At 37.5% G+C, this 27,210-nt stretch overlaps 1 protein-coding gene across 1 annotated transcript in view; it reads left to right on the forward strand.

Annotated features, from left to right (window-relative positions):
* Positions 1 to 27,210, forward strand: part of PHF14 (PHD finger protein 14) — a 176,566-nt gene that overhangs the window by 13,958 nt on the left and 135,398 nt on the right. Inside the window, 9 exon segments of the mRNA XM_042474907.1 lie at positions 1 to 498; positions 6,675 to 6,819; positions 9,069 to 9,228; positions 14,830 to 14,941; positions 16,158 to 16,295; positions 18,680 to 18,826; positions 20,722 to 20,992; positions 25,304 to 25,410; positions 26,936 to 27,031. Of these exon segments, the coding sequence (XP_042330841.1) occupies positions 1 to 498; positions 6,675 to 6,819; positions 9,069 to 9,228; positions 14,830 to 14,941; positions 16,158 to 16,295; positions 18,680 to 18,826; positions 20,722 to 20,992; positions 25,304 to 25,410; positions 26,936 to 27,031 (1,674 nt within the window).

Raw genomic sequence — 27,210 nt, forward strand, 5'->3', positions numbered from 1 at the left:
GAAGAAGAGGAAGAGGAGGATGGAGACGGAGAAGAAAAGCCAGGAAAGAGAAAGGAGAAAGAAAGAGAGAGAGAGAGACCTTCTGAAGCTGATACTGGCATTGATGAGCAGTCAAATGAACCCAAAAAGTGGAACTTACGAAGAAATCGTCCTCTGCTGGATTTTGTATCCATGGAAGAGCTAAATGACATAGATGATTATGACAGTGAAGATGATAATGACTGGCGTCCAGCTGCTGGGAAGAAGAAGGGAAAAAACACAGTTCAAAAAGAAGGCAGTGATGGTGATAATGAGGATGATGAAGATGATGGAAGTGGAAGTGATGAAGATGACAATGAAGAGGAAGGCAATGATGAGGATGAAGATGATGATAACAGCAGTGCTGCTAGTGATGGTGGATCCAAGAAGAAGAAAGCTAAAGCTCTTAGCAGAAATAGTGCTGATGATGAAGAGCTGACAAATGATAGCCTGGCCCTTTCACAAAGCAAGAGCAATGAGGTAGAATAGCCAACTTTTTCTAATACCTCTGATGAAAAATGGAAAATGCTCTGCAGTGTGGTTGTTTTGAAATTGTTCCCTAAAGCTAGGTAGAATTACTGGACAGTAATTGCATTAATAAGCTTCAGAGTTGTGCTGAATGCTCATTATGATAAATTTGCATCAGCTTTATGCCTAAATCCAGCACCCATTGAAGACCAGTGGGAATCTTCCATTGGCTTCAGTGAATTTTGCATTTGGATTTTTAGATCATAATTTATGCTCTTATAAGAAATTAACTTTTGGTAAGAGCCTGCACAACACTGAACACAAATCAGGATTATACCTGGGAAGTCTGCAGAGAAAGCATAAAAATGCTAATGAAAGGTAAGGGAATATGGCTTTGTAGGCTGTCTCTGACTGGTGATGAGAACACAACATTCTCAGTTGTTTCAAAAACTGTTTAAAAGGATCAGGATCAATTAGAAAGTGTAGATTTCTTGTCCAACTTAAAACACAAAGATGTGTTACTGTGTATATTCTTTAAAGTTGTGAACTAACATGAATAATGTTGATGTTGAAGTTTTAGTTGCATAAACCTTACACTGAGTATTAATAATGGTATGTTGTAACACCTTTAATTAATAGAAAATACATTTTTGCAATATCTTTTACATGTAGTTTCTCAATATGATATGCTAACTTTGTTACTTTTAGAATTCAAACTATTGGTTGATTTTTTTTTTTCTGAACTAAAGGAAGACACCATTTGGTTTTAGATTAGTAAAAAGCTTTTAAAATTAACTTGCTTGTTTAAATGTGCAGAATCAATTCAGTTAACCCCCCCCCTCCCCGGTTCCTGTTTATTTTCAGAATTCAGATTTTTAAAAACTCTAACATATGTCTCTACTGAAAATATAAAATGCTATAAGTACGGTTGGCCCTCCACATTTACATCTTTAACTTTTGTGGATTTGATTATTCTCAGATTTAAGTGATATGTTCTCTCTAGGAATCTCTAGGTCTGCCAGCTGATTCTGCTGGAAGCTGACCATAGAGTCATGCAGTAGGACCTAGAGATTCCTAGAGAAAGCATTTCTCTAAGTATTTATTGGTCCTCTAGCGCAATTCTGTGGCCATCCTCCAGCTAGTGTTGACCTTAGAATTTCACTGCAGGGCCTAGAAATTCCTAGAGAATGTGTTCCCTCTGGTAAAAAAATAAAGAAACACTTTGTAATTTTTCCACTTTCATGAGGGTCCTGTGCCTCCAAATTATTATTATTATTACTCTGTCTATTTATATCTCTCCTTCCTGCAAGTACAGGGACTTAAGTTGGCTAGCAAATCTAAAACAAGTAAAAACAGTATAAAACATTAAAAATACAAAGTTTGAAAAACAATTAAACAATTCAAACAATTAAAAACATTACATTATAAAAAAAATTAAAACTCTTTAAAACAAAACATCACCCATGTCAATATGCGAAGGCCTGGTGGCATAAAAACGTTTTTATCTGCCGTTGAAAAGAAAGCAAAGATGGAACCATCCTGGCCTCTGGGGAGGGAGTTTTAGAGCTTGGCAGCAGCCACTGAGAAGGCTGTCTCTCATGTTCCCAACAAACACGCCTGAGAGGGTAGTGGGAAAGAAAGAAGGGCCTCTCCAGATGATCTCAATACTTTGTGGGGCTCGTACAGGGAGATAAGGTCCTTCAAAATAGCCTGGATCCAAGCTTTATAGGGCTTTATAGGTCAAAAGCAGCACTTTGAATTGTGCCCGCAAATGGATTGACAGCCAATGGAGCTATTGCAACAAATGTTGAGAGCCCACTGTATTTAAAACATGGGGCAAGACATTATTTGCTGTGATAAAGCCACAATCCATTCCATAACATCTGCTATGCTAGAGCTGAGTTTCATAATCGTGCATTCCAACATATCACAGTCCTTGCTCAGAAAGCCCTGCCTCATTCAATAGGCTTATTTTCTACTAAAGGTTACTTCTTTAACAGTACATGTCTGTTCAGGTCTGCAGAGGCACGTATTCACTGCTGACTGTCCTGGCATGTACAGTGCATAGTTAATGTGCTTTATAACCTGATTGTGCATGATGTGAAGGACTCTATTACAGTTGAATTCTTTGATGTTTCATCTGCACAATTTTTATCATGTTTCTTTGCCTTTAGGCTATCCTTCAAGTAAAGTCTCTTTTACAGATATTAATAGGCTGAATCTTAACAAACTTTTCCTCTACGTCAATTCGCAGATATTATGACTGCAATCCAGAGAAGCCATATGCCTGCATGACAAAATGCAGGTTTGAAATTTGGGTCCTGACAGAATTGCCTTTGAAGATTTTGCTTCAGCTTCTCTTGCTACTAAACTCACAAGCTGGTTTCAAAAATGAACATATACTTGCCTTTACATTAGTGGGAGCCTTTGCAATAAAACATTTTAAAAAAATGTCTGGCTGGGCAAAAGGGCCTCTCTCCCTTGTGGGAATGGCTTTGTACACAGTCTTGCAAACATGCTCGTAGGTGTGCATACACATGTTGTTTGGATTGTAAATTGCATCAGTGTTCTGTTTTAAGGAATGAGGAAAATGAAGGACAATGACATAAATTTTATTTATATTTAATTACTGACTTTTATGTGCAGTTCTAAGTGATGTCAATACTGCATCTTGAAAGCAAAGTTCTCAGTGGTAGCCCAGAGTGTACCAATTAAAATGAATGGGATATGTCAGTAATAGTTCCATGTAATATTAATATAGGACTCATTTTCTAATCTGAATATACATGCATATGAAAGAATACATCCGGGGGAGTTCTTTTTATGTCTTCAAATCATGCACAAATGTTAGGCAACATATTCAAAGAAGCACTTTTCCCCTCTCAGATGAAGGAATGCCTCCAAGATAATGTTTGCAGTTTTTCAGGGGCACTATTTTAGTTAGTTCAAAAAAATTAAAAAATTAAATGTGTGTAGTGTATTAATCTGTCCAAATAATTGCCAAACTATTGATTTAGGACTAAATTCTTGAATTAGAATTTTGTACATACAACCATACTTCAGTTAGCAAAGCTTCTTTAAGAGTTTAAGAGTTTTTCCATTTACACCTTTAATTTTCTCTTCTACTCTTAGTGCTCTATTCACAACTTCAATCACCAATAAGAATAATAGTGCAGATAGAGGACATCTTTGTCTCATCCATTTTTGGATCTTGCAGGGTTTAGTTAAGTCTCCATTTACCATTATCAGTGCATCTTCTCTTAATCCAATCTATCATTTTTTTTCCAAATTTCATCTTTTCCAGAATTGCTAATAAGAATGACTAACTGAGATTATCAAATCCTTTTTCACCATATAAAGCAAAAATCATTGCTATCTGTTTCTTGTTACGTCCTTCATAATACTCCGATATGTTCAAAACTCATCTGGTATTGTCTCGCAAACATTTTTTTAGGTAAAAATCCTCCTTGATCTTCATTTAATAATAATAATAGAATTTATTTATATCCTGCCCAATCACTGGAAATCCAGGCGGTTTACAATAGTGGGGATAATACAAAGCAATAACAATAAACCTGAAAATAATAAAACAATATAACATAGCAATACATAGTAAATCATCATCATCATAATTTCATAACAATTCAATAATAACAAAGGATAACACAAAAGATTACATTCAAATCAATAATTATTGTAGTCATCAAAACATTTTGCAATCTTTCTGCCAGAATAGTAGAAAAGAATTTGCAGTTATTATGTAGGAGAAACATAGGTCTATAATTCTTAGGTTCTTCCAAGTCATGGTCTTCCTTAGGAAAGTTATATTTGTCTCCAAGACTGGTAATTTACTCATCAATAGTTCATAATTTGTTGAAAGGATATCACTAATTGATCTTGAAATATCTTATAATTTTGTGCTGGAAAGACCACTAGGGCACAGGGATTTGACTGTTTTCAAATTCTTCATTACCTCTGCCAGTTCCATCATGTATGAAAAGGGATCTTGTAGCACCATTGAAGCTAACTGAAAGCAATAAGCTGGTAGCACAAGCTTTCATAAACATGGAGATGTAGTTCCTTCATGGTGATTGGTTCATCAAATCTTTTTCTTTGTTAGAAATTTCCAAGAGATTCTACCTTTTTAAATAATCAGGAGAATTTGTCTTTTTAAATAGCCTATATGTTGATCTGGTACATAGATAGATTTATGGAGAAAAAAATAAAAAATCTGGAAAATCTTTTTAGTAATATCACTTTTCATTTCAATATTAACTTCTCTCTCTTTGCCTTATAGGCAAGACATTGGTCTGTTGTTGTTTTTTTCCTAATTCAACATTATTATTTTTGCTTTGCATAACGTATCTTCTCAATCCCATTCACATACATTATTGACAACTTTCTGTAAAATCTTAATCTTGGATCAATTCTTTATTCACTGATTTTCTCACCAGTTTCTGTTTTTTTAAAAAAATCACATCTAAAATCTCTATATTTCAGAATATTCCAGAAGAATACGCTTTTTTGAAACAAAGTATTTTTGTGACTATCAAACCTCCCGTTATCATTTTTGTTATGTTTAGATGGATGTTTTTCAGCAGCATAGGGACTGAGACCATGGTGAAGGAGAGGTGGAAAAATACAGACCTGGTGCAAAGTTTTAACAATATGTCTGCAGTAAATAGTGCAATAAAGCTTGAGGTGGCAAAGAATGGTATTCTGCTGTAGTTCATCATCATTTTGCAACTTTGTGTGCCTGCCTAGAACAGGCAAGGTAAAAAGCAGCTGCTGTCAGAATCTTTTACTGAACATACATGAACAGCAAAAAAGAGAGAAAAGAGGAGAGAGATCCACTTCCCTTGCCATATTTAAAACAATCAAACAAACATAGATCTATAGATTTGACCACCAAAATGGAAACCATAATAAAAGTGGAGGCGGGTGAAAGATAAATTTATCCCTGGATGCATTTTGGAAGAAGCCTTTAGATAGTCTCTACAAGGTTCAATATGTTTTTGATTCCTTATTCAAGGCTTACTTGACCTGATTGTTTCATTTCACATATGTATCTTATTAGTTTTGGATAAAAAAAAGTCTGCTAAGGCATGTTGAATTGCTCTTCTTTTTTGTGATGCAAGAACCTTTCTGTATTCTTCTCATGTTATTTCTACTTCTGGTACCAAATTCTTTGTTAAAGAAGTAATGCCCAGGAATGTATCTATTTCGTTAACTGAGAAATACCTGTAATTTAGCACCTTCATAAAGGCACTGTCAATTGGGACTAAGCAGCCTAGATGGTTTAAATTACGTTGAGAATTTAAATCACTAGTAGAAGGAATTATAAAGACTTCAGATGTATTTAATAATAATAATAATAAAAAAATCTTTATATTTCCCACCCCTCCCCATGGATCGAGGCAGGAGTACCCCACTAGTTGGTACTAGTGGGGTATTTTTAGTTACCTGACAATGTTTGTCTTACTTTGCTTTGCTCCAGATTAAAATATATCAGTGAATGATATGAACAACAGTTATCCCAAATACCAATTTAATTGTATGCTTCTCAGAAACTGTCAAAGAGGAAAATCAACTTAAATTATTCATAAAAACACTTCCAGTTCTCATTTTCCATTTACTTAGTACCAAAGAAGAGTATATGGTTTTATGATAGGTAACATTATAGCATGCAGTGAGAAGTTGATTAAAGGTGCATCTGCACTGTAGAAATAATGCAGTTTGATACCACTTTAATTGTCCAGCCTACAGAATCCTGGATTTGTAGTTTTGTGAGGCACCAGACTTTGGCAGAGAAAGCTAAAGATCTTATAAAACTACACATTGCAGGGTTCCATAGGATGGAACTACACCACTCAAAGTGGTATCAAATGGCATTATTTCTACAGTACAGATGCATCCTAAGTCAGCAATTATATAACTGCTTACCTAAAAATAAGTAATATTGAATTAAGCAGAAATGTAATCAGAACCTTTAATTGTATAATCTTAGCATAGGAGTTAACTGCAAGTTTTTGCAGCTGAGTGAATCATAACATCAAATAAAAGAATCAAAGGTGCTGCAAGGTGCCTTTGCATACTGATATTCCAGACTAACATGGCTATGTCTCTGGATTCTACACCCATCAGGCAGTGGTGTTAGTAACTTATACGTCTTCATTTTTCCCTTATAGGACTCTCTGATTCTTGAGAAATCTCAAACTTGGAGCTCTCAGAAAATGGACCATATTATGATTTGCTGTGTTTGTCTTGGAGATAATAGTGAAGATGCTGATGAGATAATCCAGTGTGATAATTGTGGGATAACAGTGCATGAAGGTAATTCTATGATGACTTCAGAATGAAAGAAACTTGTCCATTCATCAAAAGGATCTGGATCTGATAGAGATGAAACTTGTCATTAAACACCCCCCCCCCAATAATTTCTGGTGGTGTAGAAGGTAGGGGGAAGCCAAGAGCACCACATTGTAGGAATGCAAATGCTATCATAGAACGCAGCCTTTTACGTTTTCATATGAGATAGTGTTTAACTTACTGCTGTCACATATAAACTTATACTGTTCTTCCTATGTTAATGGCACTATGCCTGTAGAATTAAATTCTGAGTTTCCGAAAAGTGATATTATGCCAGAACTGTAATGAATTGTGAAGAGATTAAAATAGTTAACTCCAGCACTGAAAGGTCGTTGCTTTTCTTTCCCCCTCCCTGAGTGGCATTTTGGATTTACAGTAAGATTTTGGCAGCTGCCTGATGTTGTCCCTCTCCTCCAAACTAGATAGGGTGACACTTGTGGATGGAAAATCTTGTTCGTATTGTAAGGAAGGTGAAACCTTAATGGAGCAACTCCCCCTCCATAGTTTCTACACTAGAGATTCTCTGTCTGGGCATTCCCCTCTCAGGTAGAACTTTTTCTAGTTTTAGATCTTTAACACTTTCTCTTAAGACTTGGATGACAACAGTGCTTTGAATAGAGATTGTTCACAACATCAGAACAAGTATAATTAATGTTAACATGTTTCTTTATGAATAAGACATGTCCTTCTGTAGATAAATCCTTTTAGAAATACATTAAAACATTCTTACACTCTCCCCCATCACTCTGAATAATAAGTTCTACTAACCGGTTTGTAATAGCAGAGCACCCCCAGCTGTGGTGTCACTTCCCCTGATGTACTGATTGCATAGTGTCTGAAGAAAAATGTCTGGTATATATTGTAGAATGCAATATAGATGTAGATAATTCTCATGCTGGAAATTGCCCTTGCATCATTGCTGTGAATTAAAGACATAGAGCCATTTTTTCTAAAATATGTTTTATTCCTTTGTTTACTGTAATATTGGCATTGTATAGCAGGAGTATTTATGTTTCTAGGAATTGCATAAGCTACTTAAAAGCAGGAAATGGTCAGTGCTTTAAAATAATGCAGTAATTTAAATGTCTTTTGGATTAACTGATTATTCTAAAGTAAAGTACAGTCAAGCATACAAATGAACAAAGTAGGACTTTCTTTAAGAAGGTTTGTGTTTCTGAAGCATTACAGTGCACCCGTGTCATATGTGGCTTTCAGCTTATGCTGAAAGCTGCACCCCGGAAGAATCAATGGTGCATACGCCCATGGTGCGCACGCCGTACCATGGGCACAAGCCCCCATTGTTTTCAGTGGGGCTCCAGCATATATGGTATTTCCCATATGGGGGGGAGGTCCGGAAAGGATCCCCCATGTAAGGGAAGGGCACACTGGACAATTACACAAAACTGTAAAATATGATTTAATAATCACATCATTGCACTTGTTCTTTAAGGAACTGCTGCTTTCATTTTTAGCGGAAGCATCCTTATTGCCACAGGGAAAAGCTTCATACGTAGTTTCCAAACTGGAATGTAGCTTCTAATAGTCAAGGGGTAGGGATTTACTTAAGTTAGTTTCTCTTCTGAAAAATAAAACTATAGAAACATTATTTTCCCCCCTGAAACTTGAGAAACCAGTTTGGCCAGAGTTCATAATGAACCTCCCTTAAGTGTATATAACAGGTGCCCATACCACCTTCAGATCTTTGGAGGGGGGGAGGGAGGGTAACATTCTGTATGTAAACATTGCTTATATCACTTTCTATTCCTGTTTCACCCAACCTTATGGTTTACTTGACAGAAAAACTGCTTGTGAGACTATATGTAAATATAAATATACATGTACAGCTGCCATCTGTATGGGTGCCCGCATCATGATGCATAAGCAACTAGCAGGGGGTAATGACCAACTGCCTTGGTTCTGTGAGCAAGTATTGTACTTCCCATTGTGTTTTGGTATACTTTAACTCTTATCCATACCAGTTCAAGTACCCTAGTTATTTGCCTGCTCTACTAAAAATGAAAGATAGGAGAGGTTTTTGAAATCTTCCCACTGTTCAGTATATAGCTCTGATAGTTCTTGAGAGGGAAGGAAAGAAGGAAGTCATGAGATGTACGCCTGGTCTTTTGCGTTCCTTGCCTTCTCTCATTCTTAAATGTGTCTCTTGATGTAACCTACCTTTTGGTTTAATGCATTTATAATTTTCATGCTTTCAGGTTGTTATGGAGTAGATGGTGAAAGTGATTCTATTATGAGTTCTGCTTCAGAAAACTCCACTGAACCATGGTTCTGTGATGCCTGCAAGTGTGGTGTCTCTCCAAGCTGTGAACTCTGTCCAAACCAAGATGGAATCTTCAAAGAAACAGATGCTGGCAGGTTGGTTAACAGAGCTGTTTTCAGTAGGTATCTGGAAGGTACCTCAAGAAATCTAATTCTAAGTTTCTTAAGCCATTTCTGAAGAATCAGACATATATTTTTTCTTTACTTTTTGAGTAACTGCTTAGAAAATAGGAGAAACACAGCACTTTTCATACTTTCACATTAAAGATACACAATTTGTCTAGGACCCTGTGCACTGCTCATAGTGGGAAGACTGAATGGATATATACTGAACATGATAAATATGGCCAGATTACCTCATTGTATAACCCTCTCACGAACCTTTGCCTGATCAGTTTACTTGTGGAGAGTTTTATTGAAAATATTTGTGTGCAAAGATCATTCCCATTGTCAACTTGAGCATGGCTTCATTTCCTTTTTTCTGTTCAGAGTAGCAGTGTTTCCTTAGCGACCCAGTTCTCAAAAGGAGGTGCTTTGTTGCTGATGCAGAAGGAATTTTATTGCATTTCTTTTACTGCCTTTGTTCCTAGTCACAGCATGGCTATAAGGGGATGTAACCTCACCTTTCTGTCTGTATTGACCATCCTCAAGACTACCTTAAGCATCAGATATCTCAAGCAAGATGTAGAACAGTGTCTCTGTTGCTTTCCTTCCCATGCATGATTTTTACTCCCTTTGTCTGATGAGGTAATCAATGGGCTCTGCAGGCTAACGTGATATGTTGCACTTTTTGTTTGGCCTATTAAAATAGCTGCAATATGTATTCTGAATATACAGAAACAGAAGTCCTAGCAATACGAAAGCATTTATACATTTCTTGCATTTGTCATTTAAATTAAAGTCATAATTTTGGCTTTGTCTCTATTTAAAGCTTCCTGTTGAAAATGATCTTTGCATTTGAAATCATAGTCAACAGGTTGTACTGTATATACTCATTATAAGTCTAGAAATTTAGGTCAAAAAATTGACCCAAAAAACCTGAGTCGACTTATCCATGGGTCAGTGTAAGTACTGTATCTTAACTCTTATTTAAAAGAAGGAACCAGTATACTCTGTTCTGGAAGCACTGATCACTCTACTCTTTCATCCATCCAGCTTTAAGATTGAGCACAAAGAGCTATTTCTGCTGGAATTTGGTAAATTCTTTGACATTGTTTTGCTTTGCTTCATCCTTTAGATCCTTTGCTATATGCCCCTAAGTTTTACCCTCAACTTATCCATGAGTCATATCAAAATCCATAATTTTGGCCCCAAAGCCTCCCTTCGACTTATACATGAGGTCAACTTATAGTTGCGGATATATGGAAATTTAAATATTTGTAACATAACAGTACTCCAGTTTTAAGAATCTCAGTGCTTACATTTTGCTCAGGTGCAAATTATGTGTTCTTCAAAAAAGTTAAAGTGCAAGTAAACAACCAATTTTGTAAGCTGCCCTGAGACCCTTTAAAGCTGTGTTGACATAAATTAATAAGGATTTTTTAAAATTTTAAAAATGAACAGATATCAGCACAAAATAGGCTTTTGAAAGCTTATTACCTTACGCGGAAGCACTTACTGGCAACAGCTCTTAAAAGACAGAGATTATATATCAACCAATTATTCTAATTGGAAATTCATGTGGGATGCTCCAATAGAAATGGAACCAGAATTACGCCACCAAGAAACAGGACATAGTTTGCTTAGGAAAATCCTGTGGTTTTCAGATACTTTAAAAAAAAGTAAAAATCTTGCTAAAATTAAAAGCAGCAAATAAAGGGAGACGAATAAATACCCCTTATGCACAAAGACTCCAATGAGTGAACCTTTTCAGTAGCTGTATTGAGCCTCTCTTGTGGGGGATGAAGAACCGGGGTGAGGAGGTACAGTGTGAAAAACCCTGCTAGATGGGAGCAGCTGACTAGAACCTCAAACAAAAGCGTTTGGGAAGGAGGACTCACTGCATGTTCATGTGCCCTATTTGTTCCTTCTCATACAGGAAGGGACCATAGAAGCCAAGCAAGGTTATATAAAGCAGCATTTTTCACATACTGGAGGGATTCCCTAAGTTGTAGAAGTATAGTTGTTATAAATAACAAAAAAACTATATAATTAAAATGTCTCTAGAGGAGGGGTAAGGGAGTGCTTCTGGGCTGATGGCCACGTTCCAGGTTGGCCAGGAGTTTTGTTTTGTTTTTAAATCTTATTTAATTGAACAATTTGTTTCATTAGGGGGTAATTATAAATTATAATTATAAAATTATATTAAAATTAGTAAAATTATATTACATTAATTGTAAAATGCTCTAAATCAAATTAACAGCAATTGGATACCTCACCGCTGCTTCTGTGATTTATTTATTAATTGACTGAGGCCTGTGCTTTGCTACCCAGTGCCACTTTGCCTACCAAGCCCTGCAGGGATCTTTTAAGCTTTTTTTCCTGACATCTCTTCTCCATGAGTACGCCCAAAAGTGTCATTTTTCAGATTTTCTGGTTCCATGTACATTCCTGTTAGAGCCTGTCTGCTATATTGGGTTACAGCTTGCTACTTTGCTTGTATGTTCCAGCGCAGTGTTCTTCCTATTGCTGTCAGACTTGCTCTAAGGCCAGGATACCATGTCCATGTGCTCCAGACGTTCACATCCTGCAAACAAAATTACATAGCTTTCCTTTCTGCTTAAAATTGTCAGAATATTAGACTGAGGGCCTGAACAGACAGGCCAAAATAAAGCTGCTTTGGGTCACTTTGGAGGTATGCTGTTTAAATGATGCATGCATCCTAAGAGGCTGGAAGCTGTGCCAAAGCCACGTTCCAGTCTTGAGGACTGGAACACAGCTTTGACGCAGCTTCTGGCGTCTTAAGATGTGTGTGTCATTTAAACAGCATACCTCCAAAGTGACCCGAAGCAGCTTTATTTTGGCCTGTCTGTTCGGGCCCTAAGTCTCTTAAATGTCTTTCTATTGAGGGATGATTTCTCATGATCATCCCTTTGTAATGAAATTGATAATTTGAAACAGATTTATATTTCATATATGTTTCTTAGGGGTGAAAAAGACTTCCCCTTTGCGTTGCTGTCTGGGTGACTTCAGAGCGCAGTGTTTTGACCCTGTACACTCTGAAGCCGGCTTCACCCCGCCCAGTTGCCCAGATATGGTCAAGTTTCTGAGTGCTTCAGTAGCACGGCGTTGAGACATGGCATGCCACAGGAGTGTGATAAAGCTACGGCTGGCCAGAAAAGCCGGCTTTCTGCTGGCACAAAAAGGAACAGCAATTTGCTGCTTCTTTTTGCACTGACAAAAAGGCAGAATTGGGGCTGCAGCACGCGGTTGCCATGGCCACATTCCGACTTTCTTGGGGGCAGCTTTGGGGCAGTCTGTTTCGCCCCTTAGTTTCATGTACAGCAGTGTGGATATGTAATGAAATCTGTTTTGCTAGATACTATATTCCCAACCAGAATAAGACTATTGTCTTTATTTTAGTTCAGTTTTTTTCCTTCACCATCACCAACATCTGTCATCATTGCTCAGAGCAAAATGGATGGGGAAGTAACATGAAAGATTATTCTTCTTTGATTACCCAATTTGTCTTAATTACAAGGTTCTCAAACATGTGCAGCTAAATAAATGAGCAGGAAAACATTTAGGCACTGGTATTAAAAGCAGCTGAAGCTGCCTCAGCTGTGAACTTGACTGACTTCTGTGTATTTTAATAAAGATTCAGGATGGAGTTCACAGATAGGTGGTTAAGGAAATGAGACACTTGTGTGCCAATCATACTGAAATGGCAGTTTAAATCTGTAATACTACAGTACTTGTGTGACATGTACTAAAACATTTTGAGAAGGTCAGTATGAAGCAAGCAGCCAGCTGTTGGGTTTATCATAGATAAACTCCTACAGAGTGCAGCAGCATTTAATACACCAGTGGAGCATGAAAAAACTGTGCAAATTAAATTGAGAAGCAGCTGCTTGTTGAAGATGTGTATCTTTATATTGAACTCTACAGGGAGCAATGGGGAGGATGCATTAAAACGTACTATCGAAAATCTCCAGCCAAACCCTTGGCTTTTAAAAAGAAAATATAGAAGATAATGCAAAGATGGGCAACTATTTCCCTCCATTTCTCTCTTAAAATTGTTCCCAGTGTGATACATCAGTGGTATTTTACAAAAAGTGAAGCTCCCTCAGAATTTAAAACCACAAGGACCATCTTAGTAGGGGTGAATACGTTAGACTTTGTATTTATTTGTGTGAATCACTGGCTATTTTATTACAGATTAGTATTAAACAAAAAACTCAAACTGTTCTAAAGATATATCATTGAAGTGACTTTAGATGGGGGGGGGGGGGGAGAAAAGCAATGCATAAACTCCCTGCCACCTTTTTTTTTAGTCACAGTGCCTGGGGATGAAGTCTAGCACATGTAAAGGACAGGAGATTGGATAGGGTTGGTATAGGTGTTCATGTAGGAAAAACAGATTGAAGCACAGGAAATGAGTAGTTGACCCAAGTTATATTGCTTGCTGCTTAAGAAAAGGTTATAACAATAAAATGTAAAAAGAATAAAGATGTAGACAACGATGCACAAATTACTCCTCTAAGTTGCCTGAATCCAAGTAAATGAAATTAAATGTATAACATGCATATCGACTCATTGTAGATATCAGTCACCCTAATCAAAGCAAATTGAGAGTTGGTGATGTAGTGGTTTGAACATTGGACTTAGTCGTGTAAACCCCTGGGTGACCTTGGGCAAGTAATACTCTTTCAGCCTCAGAGGATGGCAATGGCAAATCTGCTCAGAGAGAAACTTGCCAAGAAAACCCCATGATCAGATTGCCATAAGTTGGAAACAACTTGAAGACACACAACAACATCATAATAATAATCAAAGCTAACACATATGGCGCAACTATGGCTGTGCATATAGAACCCGTTGAAAAGGAAGAGGAATAGAGCCTTTGCTGAACAACTGTAGAAAGGAAGGAATAATTCAAGTTTTCCTTGCTAAACCATTGAGCTGTGTTATATTCAACTATGGGGGGAGATTAGTTTTTGTTTTGTTGAGATTTTTAAGGGACTGTTCTAACATAGCCTCAGGCACTGGATCAGTGACTTCCTCTTTGTATGTATGAGTTGCGCCATGTTAAGGATAGCAGAACATACAGTGCTGTACACAGTAAATGTACCAGAAGTGGTTTTATACCGATTACCTATTTGCTGCATTGGCATAAAAGTTTGGGGGGGGGGTTGCAGGATTTATCTTTAATATAATCCCAAGGAATTCAAAGGAGACATTTAAAATACTGTTGAGTTTTACAGTAATTATTATCATTTTAGAAATTATATTTTCATTCTTGCGCAATTATTTAATAGGTTCTAAATTGTATTGTCTTAATACTCATATTATATGAAGAAAGTGTCATAAACCGCTTTATAATTTTATGTTATTGTGCCTTTAAGTCATTTCTATCTTATGGCAACCCAGGGATTCAAACCCTGGTCTGCAGAGTCATAGTCCAACACTCAAATCACCGTACCACACTGGCCCTCACTATTCTTTACTTCCCTGTAATTCTTTTTTGGATTCATACACAAACAATCTGATACATCCCTTCCCTAAATGCTCTGTATTCCTTCCCATCTTTTGTTACAGATGGGTCCACATTGTTTGTGCACTGTATGTTCCAGGAGTAGCATTTGGAGATATTGACAAATTGCGACCAGTAACACTTACAGAAATGAACTATTCGAAATATGGTGCTAAGGTAACATTAATTATATGTTTTGTTTCTTTCTTTTGCAATTACTCGCAACTAACTCACTGAATGTAATGAATGTCAATATAGACCAGGAGTAGGAATCCATGAGGCCCTTCTGCCCTAACTAGTTCAGCCACTAGTGAAGAAAGCTGGAGATTGTAGCCCAGCATCTTCTGGAAGGGGGCTTGTTTCCCATTCTGTATATAGACAATCTCCTTTCTCTTTGCTTATGAATCCTAATTAGATAGGGATATGCAGCTATGTCTAAGTAAAGTTGGCTGTCTTTTTCTATACTGGGCTTTAGTTACTATTGTTCTAACCCGAGGGTAGTCATACATGCAAGGCAACCCAGTTGATCTTCTGCAATTAAAGATGTCGCTATAAAACAGAAGTAATGTTAATTTGAAAATATGTAAGATTTCCAACATGTAATGTTTGAGCAAAGAATTGAGAAGCTTTCCCTCAGCCTAACCCAGAGATTTCTTAAATTCAAAGGCATAGATGTATTAGTCTGGATCAGTCTGCAAAAGGATCTTATGGCACCTTTGAGACTAACTGAGATAAAGAAATTAGTAGCATAAACTTGTGTAGACTTAAGTCTGCATCTGATGAAAGCTTATGCTTTAATGCAATCTACCAAAGCTTATGCTACTGACATCTTTCTTTCTTTTAATCTCAAAGATGCTACAAGATCACTTTGCATACAGAGTTTCTAGTGATTCATAGAAAAACCTCTACTTCTGTGTTTTTCACTCATATTGATGCCAGCATTTTAGATTGTATGCTGAAGGGAAATTGTAATGACTTACCAGTTTAAATATGTTTTCCACCCTGTATCTGTGGTTTTTGTGTGTCACTTAGTAGTTGCCTTGGCTTTTAAATGTAGATCATTTCTTGAATCTTCTGTGTAACTTTCATTAGATGGCAAGATAGACGTAAACTTAATAAATAAAATAACCTGTTTTAATCAGATTGTGATAGATAGAGTATGTATACACACAGAGAGAGAGCATGCATTTTCTGTTCCCAAGTAACTTCTTTCTCTTGTTCCTTTTTTCCCTTCATCTTTCTCTTCTGGATACTAAGCCACTTAAGCCACTTTAAGTGTGTAGGAGCCTTTTAATTTTTTTGTGAAAGCATATATAATATTTTTAGCCATTATATAAAGACAGTACTTGAGTCTGTTTTTAATATTTACTCAGCCCTCATTTATCTACTGCAGGAATGCAGTTTCTGTGAAGATGCTCGTTTTGCCAGAACTGGAGTTTGCATTAGTTGTGATGCTGGAATGTGCAGAGCTTATTTCCATGTGACCTGTGCTCAAAAGGAAGGCCTGTTGTCAGAAGCTGCAGCAGAGGAGGTAGATAAACAAGTATATTTTGCTTTGGTTAAGTTATCTTCCTATGGGATGCAGTGGATTAGTGGTTAAGACACCAGTTCTCATAACCGGAAGATCGAAAGGTTGGTAGTTCGAGGCCCAAGTGCTGCATGATGGTGTGAGCTCCTGTCACTAGTCCCATCTTCTGCCAACCTAGCAGTTTGAAAGCATGGAAATGCAAGTAGATAGATAGGTACCACTTCTCAGTGGAAAGGTAGCCGCATACGGTGTAGTCATGCTTGCCACATGACAACCAGAGCAGTCCTTGGCTGGTTCTTCAGCTTAGAAACAGAGATGAGCACTGCCCCCTACAGTCAGTTACAACTAGACATTCATGTCAAGGGACTACCTTTACCTTTTTAAATTATCTCCTAGAGTCATATGCCAAAACACCAACATGGCATCATAAGCTACAACAGAAACTTTGGCAGCATTATTCACATAGGTACTTACTGCAATTCATTTTGAATTTCTTAAAATAATTTCGGTGCCTGTATTCATGTGCACGCCTTTGATTTGGCTGCAGAATGGAGGATGGAGGGCTTTGGGTGAGGTTTTCTTTAGATTCAGTTTCCAATCAAATACTTTGTTTAATGTTAATTGGTTAAGCTTTGCAGTGTCAGGATATGACTACCTGTATTTTATACTTTCCTCTCCATTTCATATTTCCTTGAATGTAGATATCTTTAGCAGGAAGCATTTCTTTGGCACGCATTCCATACTAGAAATAGATGCATGTCTGAGGAAAGTGCTTTACTTCCAATCAATCTTAATTATTCTGCTATGAAATACCTTTTTTCAGTTCCTCTATCAATTTACCATCTACTTCTTGATTATTTTTCAGAGAAAAATTTGTCAAACCTTTCAGCTATCCAATGTCTGTTTATTATAATTTGGAAATAAAAAAAATGTAATGCAGCATAAAACACATTTGATTGTGCTGTGTCTGACAGAGAAGCAAATATGTTTTGTGATGTATGCCAAAAATTCTATTTTTTTCAGCTGTGGAATATATTAGTGTATAAAATGTATTACATCTTGCATTTATGTATTTGGAAAATGACACAGAATTATCTACTTGATTTTCAGTAGTACCTCCCCTTTGAATGCATGAGATTAAACTTGAAATTTTCACACTAATATTTACATAAATGTTGCTAACAGTGAGCTCTTTGTGAAGCCAAAGCATTTCAAATTAAATGAGCTGGGTCCATATTTAGTCAGATTTAGAGTGGACCCATTGAAGTCATAAGCACTTAGCTAAAGAAAACATCCCATTGATTTTAGTATGTCTGTTCTAACTGACCAAGTCTGGATCCAACCTAATGTTTTGTTTTATGAACCAAATTATAAATAAATAATAATAAATAAAATAAAACTTTTATTTGTACCCTGCTTTTCTGTGACGAGACAATCAGAGCGGCTCACAACACATTAAAATCCACATTCACAACATTGTGTCCTAAATTCCCCCCTTAAAACAGGATTAAACATGTTACAATTAAAATATCTATTATAACAGAATTAAATATATATATATATATAACGAGGACAGAGTGGTGGGCTAATACATGATGTGAGGGGCAGTCATTCTGTGGCCGTGCACTTTTATTCAGGAAAGGCCTGCTGGAAGTGATCCATCTTGACAGCTTTTTAAAAGCTGTCTGAGCTGGCAGTTTTATGGATCTCGTCCGGCAGGCTGTTCCATAGTTTGGGAGCAATTGCAGAGAAGGCCCTCTGGGAGGTAGCAGTTAGTCTGGTTTTTAAAGGCTGCAATAGATTCCTTCCAGAGGACCCGAGTGTGTGGGGTGGATTATATGGGAGCAGGCAATCCCTCAAATAGGTTGGGCCCAAGCCATGTAGGACTTTAAAGGTTATAACCAACACCTTGTACTGTGCCTGGAAACTAATAGGCAGACAGTGAAGAGATTTTAGGACGGGTGTTATTCGGTCACTCCTAGTTTTTCCAGCGACCAGCCTGGCTGCCATATTTTGCATTTGTTGAAGTTTCCGAACTAGGCACAAGGGTAGCCCCATGTAGAGCACATTACAAAAATCAAGTCATGAAGTTACCAGTGAATGTACAACAGTTTCTAGGTCCATGTCCTTTACCATTTCACTTGTCAATCATTTTCTGAATTTAAAAGCTATATCAAAAGGAAAGGTTTCACATTCATCAGTACTCATTTTATGTAGATATACCTATTTTTAGTTTAACTAATTTAAATACTTTCACAATTACAATACTCTTTTCAAACCACATTGTCATGAATTTGTGAAACATATTTTTAAAAACTATTGTATGGACTATTTTCTTTGTTTTCTTTTATAATCCTTCACATTCTTAATTTTGAAAATTTTTACAGGATATTGCAGATCCTTTTTTTGCTTACTGTAAGCAACACGCAGACCGGATGGATAGAAAATGGAAACGCAAGAACTATTTGGCTTTACAGTCTTATTGCAAAATGTCTTTGCAAGAGAGAGAGAAGCAACTCTCTCCAGAAGCTCAGGTAGTTTACCCACACCAAACTTACATTTATATTCAGTACTGAATGAAAGGAGTGACAGATGCAAAGAGATGCTGGAATTGCAGTGGTTGCAACTTTAACAATGTTTCTCATTTGTTTGCAAACAATCTAATATATATCCTGAAGCTTGAAGGAGAATGCAAGCAGATACACCTGATCTGAACCCCATGATTTCCCATGACTGTTTCCATATCAGTTGTTCCAACCCCCTCAGTCTCCAAACCGGCTTTATCTCCCTCAGCCCTGGCTAATGTCTAACAAACAAAAACAAGCTTCTTTTATATACCACTTCATACCGCCTAAGCAGTGTCTAAGCAGTTTACAACTGTAAGCTAATTTGCCCCCAACAGTCTGGGTACTCATTTTAGCGACTTCTGAAGGATGCAAGCCTGAGTCAAGCTTGAGCCCTTTTGCTGGTCTTGAACTCCCAACCTTATGGTTTTGAGTAAGTGGCTGCAGTACAGGCATTTAACCACTGCACTACCAGGGCTTCTAGCTTGAGTACATAGTACTGTCGCAATATTTAGGCTATCACAATTTTCTGCCTTGCTGTGTTCTGTTCTAGTGTTATCAGCACCCTTTAGATAGCATTAGCTAAGGAATTCTGAAAGGCTACCTGCTTGGGGAGATGTGAGTGATATTCTATTCTCCATGGGATAAATGGGCAATATGTGTTTAATTGGACTTTCAAAGAGCTTTTGACAAATTGCCTCCCCAAAACTTCTGAGGCAACCTAGCAATCTTAGAATAAGAGGACAAGTCCTTTTATGGATCTGTAACTAGTTAGAAAGCAAAGAACAAGGACAAACAATACTTTCTCACAGCAGAAGGAAGTATACAATGTTATCTGTCACAGATCTGTATGGGAGACCAAAATAATGAAAAGGGTAGAGCAACTTCCTTATGAAAAAATACTACATTTGCAGCTTTATAGCTTAGAAGAAAATAAATTAAGGGAAAAACGATAAAACTGTATAAAATGATGTATCAATAGGTAGAGCTTTTCTCCCTCTCTTGCAATGCTATAATCTGGGATCGTCCAGTGAAGCTGAGAGGTGGAAGATACAGGACATAGTAGGGAATTTCCGTACTATGGAATTTGCTCCTACAGGATCTAGTGATGGCTGCCAACTTGGGTCTAAAACACTTCAGAAATAATTCAGTTTGAGACTGCTTTTACTGCCCTGGCTCAGTGGTACGGAATCCTGGAAATTGTAGTCTATTGTGACCCCAGAGCTCTCTGAAAGAGAAGGCTAAATGTCTCAAAAAACTACAGTTCCCAGAATTCTCTAGTATTGAGCCAAGGCAATTAAAGCAGTCTCAAACTGGATTATTTCTGCAGTGTGTTTTGGCCCTTACATAGCTTTATCCAACTTGGATAGATCAGTTTGTGAAGGATAAGCCTGCCAATGGGAGCTAGTCATGATGGATATATATTATGTTCCATTGGAAAGAGTGTATCATTGAATACTAGTAGCTGGGAAACATGAGTGGGAGAATGCTGTTGGACTCATGTCCTGCATAAATATCATGTTGACTACTGTAGGAGAGTGTTGGATGAAATAAACTGCATGTCTGATTCAACAGGGCTCTTTATGAGGATTATGAAGTGCTATTATGGGAAATCAAAATAATGGAAGAACTGGTGCCATTTCTAGATTGTTCTTTAATGTCTATCTAAATATGTTGAATGTGTGTAGGATCTGTTTCAAACCTATTATTTTCTAATCATAGAAGATTGTAATTCATGTTAGAGAAGTAGTTCTAGGACCTGTTACTCTGCAACATTAAAATTCATTTCTTCCCACTAAAATATTTTTATGAAACAAAAATGTTCCTACTTAATTTGTTGCTTATGTGCTATTAAACAATTTTAGGCTCGAATTAATGCCAGACTACAGCAATATCGTGCTAAGGCAGAAATAGCACGTACCACCAGGCCTCAAGCATGGGTACCAAGGGAGAAACTGCCACGGCCGCTCACTAGCAGTGCTTCAGCAATACGTAAGCTAATGCGCAAAGCAGAATTAATGGGAATTAGTACAGACATCTTTCCAGTGGATACTTCAGATACCAGTTCCAGTGTTGATGGAAGACGGAAACATAAACAGCCAGCTCTGACTGCTGATTTTGTGAATTATTACCTTGGTAAGGATGAAAATACACATGCTGTTGTTGTTGTTAATTTATATAGGGCCATTGGTATATTTTTGGAAAAGCTTCCAGCAATCACAAAATGCAGGATTATTAATTATGCATCCAGCGAGGTCCATGCTGCTCTTATTTGCAGCACTTCTTGACCCTTTTCTAATCTTAAATAATTTTTTGCCCCCCAAAATTGAGAATTGAATCTTCAGAGGCCTCCAGTGGGTGTTATGTTCCCTTTAAATGCTACTCCTATTACTATTTAAAGCCCAGAAATACCTTTTGAAGAAAACGGGAAGTAATCTTCAAGTCACTTCCTTATCTGAAAAATAGGTAGGTGTGATTTCCAGAGCCAGGCACATAAAGCTTGTGGGAAATGGGATGGATGTAGCCCTTGGAACCACTGTGGTTGCCTAACCTTGACCTAATAGCTTTTCCTCTAAACTTGGAAGGAATTGTTTTCTAGTCCATAAATGAAAAAGTGGAGTTGCTGTCCTTCTGTTGGAAGCTAGAGACTGTTTTATCCCAAGAAGCATATGTAAACTGAAAGATTTTTTAAAGAAAGAGCTTTTGACAAGGTGCTATATTGCATTAATTGTGCTGTTTTTAAACTGCTTTTTATTATCTAATGGTATGTATTAAATTGGTCATGATGTTAGTGACTTAATTACACGTTAATGGTGCGGTACACGCATTGCTAAAGTGCCATGCTGGCACCATACTAGGGTTAAGGGACCGCGCAGCAAACGCACGGTCCCTAACCCTAGTATGGTGTGGCGCCATAACATTGTGACATGACGTACACATAGCAGCCACACGCTGCACCACATCTGCGACATCATGAGTGTGCCAAGGGTGCACTTGTGACGTCCGCCCTGCGGGGCAAAAAGAGCCCGCTTTTTGCAGGTTCTTTTTCATCTGCAGGGAAGCTGCACGGTTTGGTGGCTGCAGCTTCCCTGTGGGGGAAAAACAGGCGCCAGCGGGCCTCACATTTTGGGAGGTCTGTACCGTGCCTGTGTCAACCTTTTTTTGTTTGTAGCTATAATGTATTTGTATTAATTTGTAAGCAGCCTTGACTTCTGGGTTGGGGGGAAAGAGCCAGAATATAACAATGATGATCATGATGATGCCTCCTATATACTCTGAGATATGGCCAGCATAAACCCTACATTTTAGATTTAAAGAAATGAAACAGCCACCGATCATTGATGTGTAGCAATTAAGTAGTGATTGAGACTATAAATGTAAAATATTTCAATACAAATATTTTAATTTTAAAATGTATTACCTGATTCCATTATAAAAAATACCAAACTCAGTTAAATGCACTACTAGTGGTACTGCATAATACAGTAATATACTAATATTGTATTTAATGTAATACTAGCAAAAGACAATATAATAATATTGTTGACTTGTAAAGCTATAAAAACAAGGGAAAAACCTTGCACAGTTAAATTCAAACCAGATTGTTTATAAATAAATAGACGTTCACATGATGCCAAACTTTATAAGACTTGGTTCCAAGAATGGAGATAAAGAATGGATTGAGTACTCCAGATTGCCACTTGGCTATTGTAGCATTGTCAAGATAGCATCTTTAATAGATCTTAATACCCAGAAACATAACACATAAGGCACTGCATCATGTACAATCCACCCTTCTTATCGGTAGATTTACCATCCATGGATTTAACTATACGTGGACGGCAAGCTCCCCTTTTGCTTAATGGTGGTGTGCGCACATGGCTGCGCTATAGGGTGCACATGCACCATTAATTTTAATGAGACTTTAGCATGCATGGATTTTGGTAACCAATGGGGGTGGGTCTGGAACAAATCCCCTGCAGATACGGAGCAACAACTAAGTTAGGAGGGGCAACTGTACTTCCCCAATTTCCAGATGAGGGAAGTGTGTCTTCACATTGTTTCCACCTTGACAGAATCAGCTTTGGCTTATCTTCTAGCCGACTGGATGTTGGTCCAGAATGATAGAGAGAAATATAGTTGGGTGTCATGTGTATTAGCATTAGTGGTAATGCAAATCTAGTAATGATTAGGAACCCTATGGAACCTTAGCCTTAACTACCATGGCATTGAGATGTTATCTTCCAGTTCTGTCCTCTGGGTATAAGTTCATATACTATGGCCCTGGTCAGAAGGAATACCATAATTAAAGCTGTTGAGAGATTAAGGAGAATGAACAGTCTCTTTCTTCTAGTAAAGTTCTTTTGCCACATTGGCCAAGACTTATGCTTTTAGAAAACCTGGGCTTATATTGCACAAGAATGGGCCTAGACTGTGCTGGGCAAAGTGTAGTTGTGCAGATGCTGTTGTGCTCCTACAACCAGCATTCCTTGCCATTGGCTTTGCTGCCTGGGTCCTGCAAGAGTTGTAGTCAAACAACATCTGGATGGATGTACTTTGCTCCTGGTATAGACAAGGTTGTTTGTCTCAAGAATTTTAGAAACTACATGGTCTGTTCCCTCTCATGCATCTACCCTATAATGGGTCTATTTGTGATTGCAAAGTAGTTAAGAAGCTTTGGGCCAGTGTCCCATGTTTTGAGAAGCAAGCTCATCAGTGCCTTTCTGAAGACATCAGCTCTTTGTTGAAAGCATAAGAAACAGTAGTGCACAGTAGATCCACTCAGTCAGTCTGTTCCAACTCATTCAAATTAACCATGGGTGGAGAGAGTATATAGTTGTCTTGTCCAAATGCTTTGACTTCAAAAGCTTAAACATTTCCACAAGAGCAAATCAGACCAAACAAACTCTGGGCACTTCATTTGGCCTTGCATCAGTTGTGGTATCCAAAATCACCATCGAGGCAAGCAGTTTTATCCAAAAGTGCCTTGCAAATGTGTCTCAGTAGGTGTTTTCTCTGAAGATGCCAGCCACAGATGCTGGCGAAACATCAGGAAGAAACTCTTCTAGAACATGGCCACATAGCCTGAAAACCCACAAAAAAGCATGTCTCAGTAGGTGTTTCTGTACTCAGGTTTAGGCTTTTTCTCACATAATGTTATATTGGCCTTAATGCTACCAATTTTCTCTCAAATCCTTGTTTTTGAGGCTAGAGTAGCATTATAAAATGCTCTAATAGTGTGACCAGGATTGCTCTCCATTGTAAGATTTCCTTTTCTGCTCTCTGGGGATGGAATCACTTACTAGCATGTTTTATATATTTATTTTTGATCTTAGTAAAGAAGTGATTTTAAAATATAGGTATGTTGCTGGGCATAACTTCTTTAACACATTGGTACCAGAGGCAAAAATAGCATGGAAAGAATAGAGACAGTTCCTACATTACCCACCCCCCAAAAAGTGCAGTTTTATCAAAAACTAACAGTATTTACATGTGAAATGAAGTGACTCAAATAAGCCTTGCCTGAGTGAATAAAAATTGTTTTCAACTTTCTAGATATCTCTTGAAAGCATCTTCCAAAATTCATCCAGAAACAATTTTTTTCTTTCACCAAACTCCACATTTCTTCTGATTTCCATTTCAGTGGCCAAACTTATAGAACTATGCTTTTTTTAAAACAATCAGGGCAGAGATGGTAAAGCAGGTTTATCTGTTCTTCCCCTTTTGCCTTTCATCCATGCTCAGTAAGAGATTCTGGAGGGAATGTCTGTTTACCTTGCTTGTTGTAAGCAGGCACACACAGCTTCTGTAGAATTGATTAGAATAAAATCCTGCTTTTTCCCATTGAACTGTTCAGTGCAGACATGCTGCTGCAACTTCACACTGAATATCTGTGTTTCTCTAGCCCTCCTTCACTATGCTCTTAATGCAGATGCTGCTAAAAAGCTACCATCTAGACAGAATGAATTGGGGGGGGGGGGGGGCTGGACAGCATCAAAGGACTTTGTAAAAAGGAGCTTCTTTGTCAAAGGCTTTGTTAACTGAGGTATGCTTGTACTGTCGGCCCTTCTTATATATGGATTTTTTTATATATGGATTCAAGCATCCACGGTTTGAAAATGTTAAAAAAAAGTATAAATTTCAAATATCAAACCTTGATTTTCCATTTTTATAGGAGACACCATTTTGCTATGTCATTATATTTAATTGGACTTGAGCATCCACGGATTTTGTTATCCATGGGGGATCTTTGAACCAAACTCCAGCGTATAACAAGGGTCCACTGTATTATGTCCATTCTCTAACTTACTAGAGGCTGAAGCCGTCTGTGTCCTTGTAACTAGCTATATATAAACATCATATGTTTTGTGTTATCCTGATGGCATTTGGCCTGTTGCTTCGCACACTCAAAGAAATAAATACAGAAGGTTCTGGTTTTTATTTTAGAGAGAAACATGCGCATGATCCAGATCCAGGAAAATATGGCAGAACAAAAGAAAATTAAGGACAAGCTGGAGAATGAACAGGAAAAACTCCATGTGGAATATAACAAGGTAAAGAATATGCTTTCAATAAAATGTTAATTAGTGCATTTAAAAAATAGAATGGAATTGAACTTACTTACAGAATCATTCATTCCTGTGTCCCCAAAATTCTTGTTTGGTCAAATTTTAGAATCAGTTAAGGGTCTTGATTTTTCAGTAATCTTTACGTATAGCCCAGTAAATGATTAACTTGTTCCTAAGAGGCCCTCATTTGTACAGCCTCTCCCCCCCTGGTATCAGAGGCTTACACTTGCTTATTGGTTGTTTGTTGCTCATATGTACAACACAGAGTTGCCACTGAAGTGGTTCATTAGGGCATATCTCTGTCAGCCACTATATGGTAATTTCAGAGGGAAATTTCTGACCTTATCTTTAAGCATGAAGTTGCGACGGTATCAGAAGTTAACTCTTTCAGTTCAGTGAAGCACAGAATTAATACATGAACAGTTGGCTCTGCTGATATCAGGTGCCCAAACTGGTTCAGGGATGCTTGTCCATTCAGCAACCATACAATTGCATGGTGTTTACTTACATGACCTTTATCTTCACCACAGCCTATCAGTCTTAAAGATAAGGACAGAAATTCCCATCTGCACCCTTAGATATGGAACATTCCTATCTGTCCTTTTAGTTTAATATTACCTATTTTGACTTGCAATGGCTCTGCAAGGACTCAGGAAGAGGTGCTTTACATCATCTGCTACCTGATCTTTTGGAAATACCAGGGATTAAACCTAGAGCATTTTGCATTTAACTGTGAACTGTGTTTCCTTCCACTTGGTCACCATGCAGCAGCTTCCAACAGCTTCATTTTGCAAAGCATTTCATACCTACCACTGTGTATATACTGTTTCCTTGGTGTAAAATTGAAATCTTTCCTAAATGAAGTTTTGAAGGAACCAGTTACATATAATATATGTTTAATGATAACACACAGTTGTGTGTGTAGAGTGATCTAGGTGACAAGAAAAAAAATGCTGTGAAAATTTAAACTGCAGATTTATATTGTTCTCAGCTTGCTTTCAGAAAGCCATTTATATATACAGCCCCTAAAAGTGGCACTAGATGTTGGAATTGTCCAAAAATAAGGAGTAGTCAGGAAGAGACAATGGCTTTTTCATATAAATGTACAAGATGTAACATATACACTCTTGACTTATATCTTTATACTTTTTAATGTGCAGGTGTGTAGTGCTGAAATCATGATTCCCTGTGTAGAAATACTTGGCACATCTTTGCAGATGGAAATAACAGAGTGGAACTGTTGTGATGTTTCTTGACTGTCATTATAGTCTTATTGTCAGACAAAATTGCTTTAGGTTCTCTCTGACTAAACAGATGGATGCCCATGTTTTCTTTCTGGTGTTATTGAATGGCTGATTAACTTTACTGATTTCAGTTGCATTGACATGACTGAACAATTTTATTATTTAATTACCTCTCATAGATCAGGTATTGTAGGTAAAGAATGCCTCCTCCTGGATAAGAAGTGCTAAATAACTTTCACAGTGGTTTCCACTGCATTCTTTTTCAGTTGTGTGAATCCTTAGAAGAACATCAGAATATAAATGCAAAATTGCGTACTGAAGGGCAAGGAATCTGGGCCGTGCTGGGGAGAATAATTGGGCAGGTTGGTTTTTTCTTCATCCTTCTCAGGGTGTTTTTTCTTCATTTTTGTTATGTCTTGCCTGTCGTGTGACTCCTAAGAATAGGCTTTTCTGTTTGTTACTGCCACATTTTGTGGCCGAAAAGATATATTTGAGAAACCCTGGCATTTCCCTGGGGATAATGATTTCTGATTGAAATATA

Source organism: Sceloporus undulatus, chromosome 6 (genome assembly GCF_019175285.1).
Source record: "Sceloporus undulatus isolate JIND9_A2432 ecotype Alabama chromosome 6, SceUnd_v1.1, whole genome shotgun sequence".
In the NCBI taxonomy this organism is placed as follows: Eukaryota; Metazoa; Chordata; class Lepidosauria; order Squamata; family Phrynosomatidae; genus Sceloporus; species Sceloporus undulatus.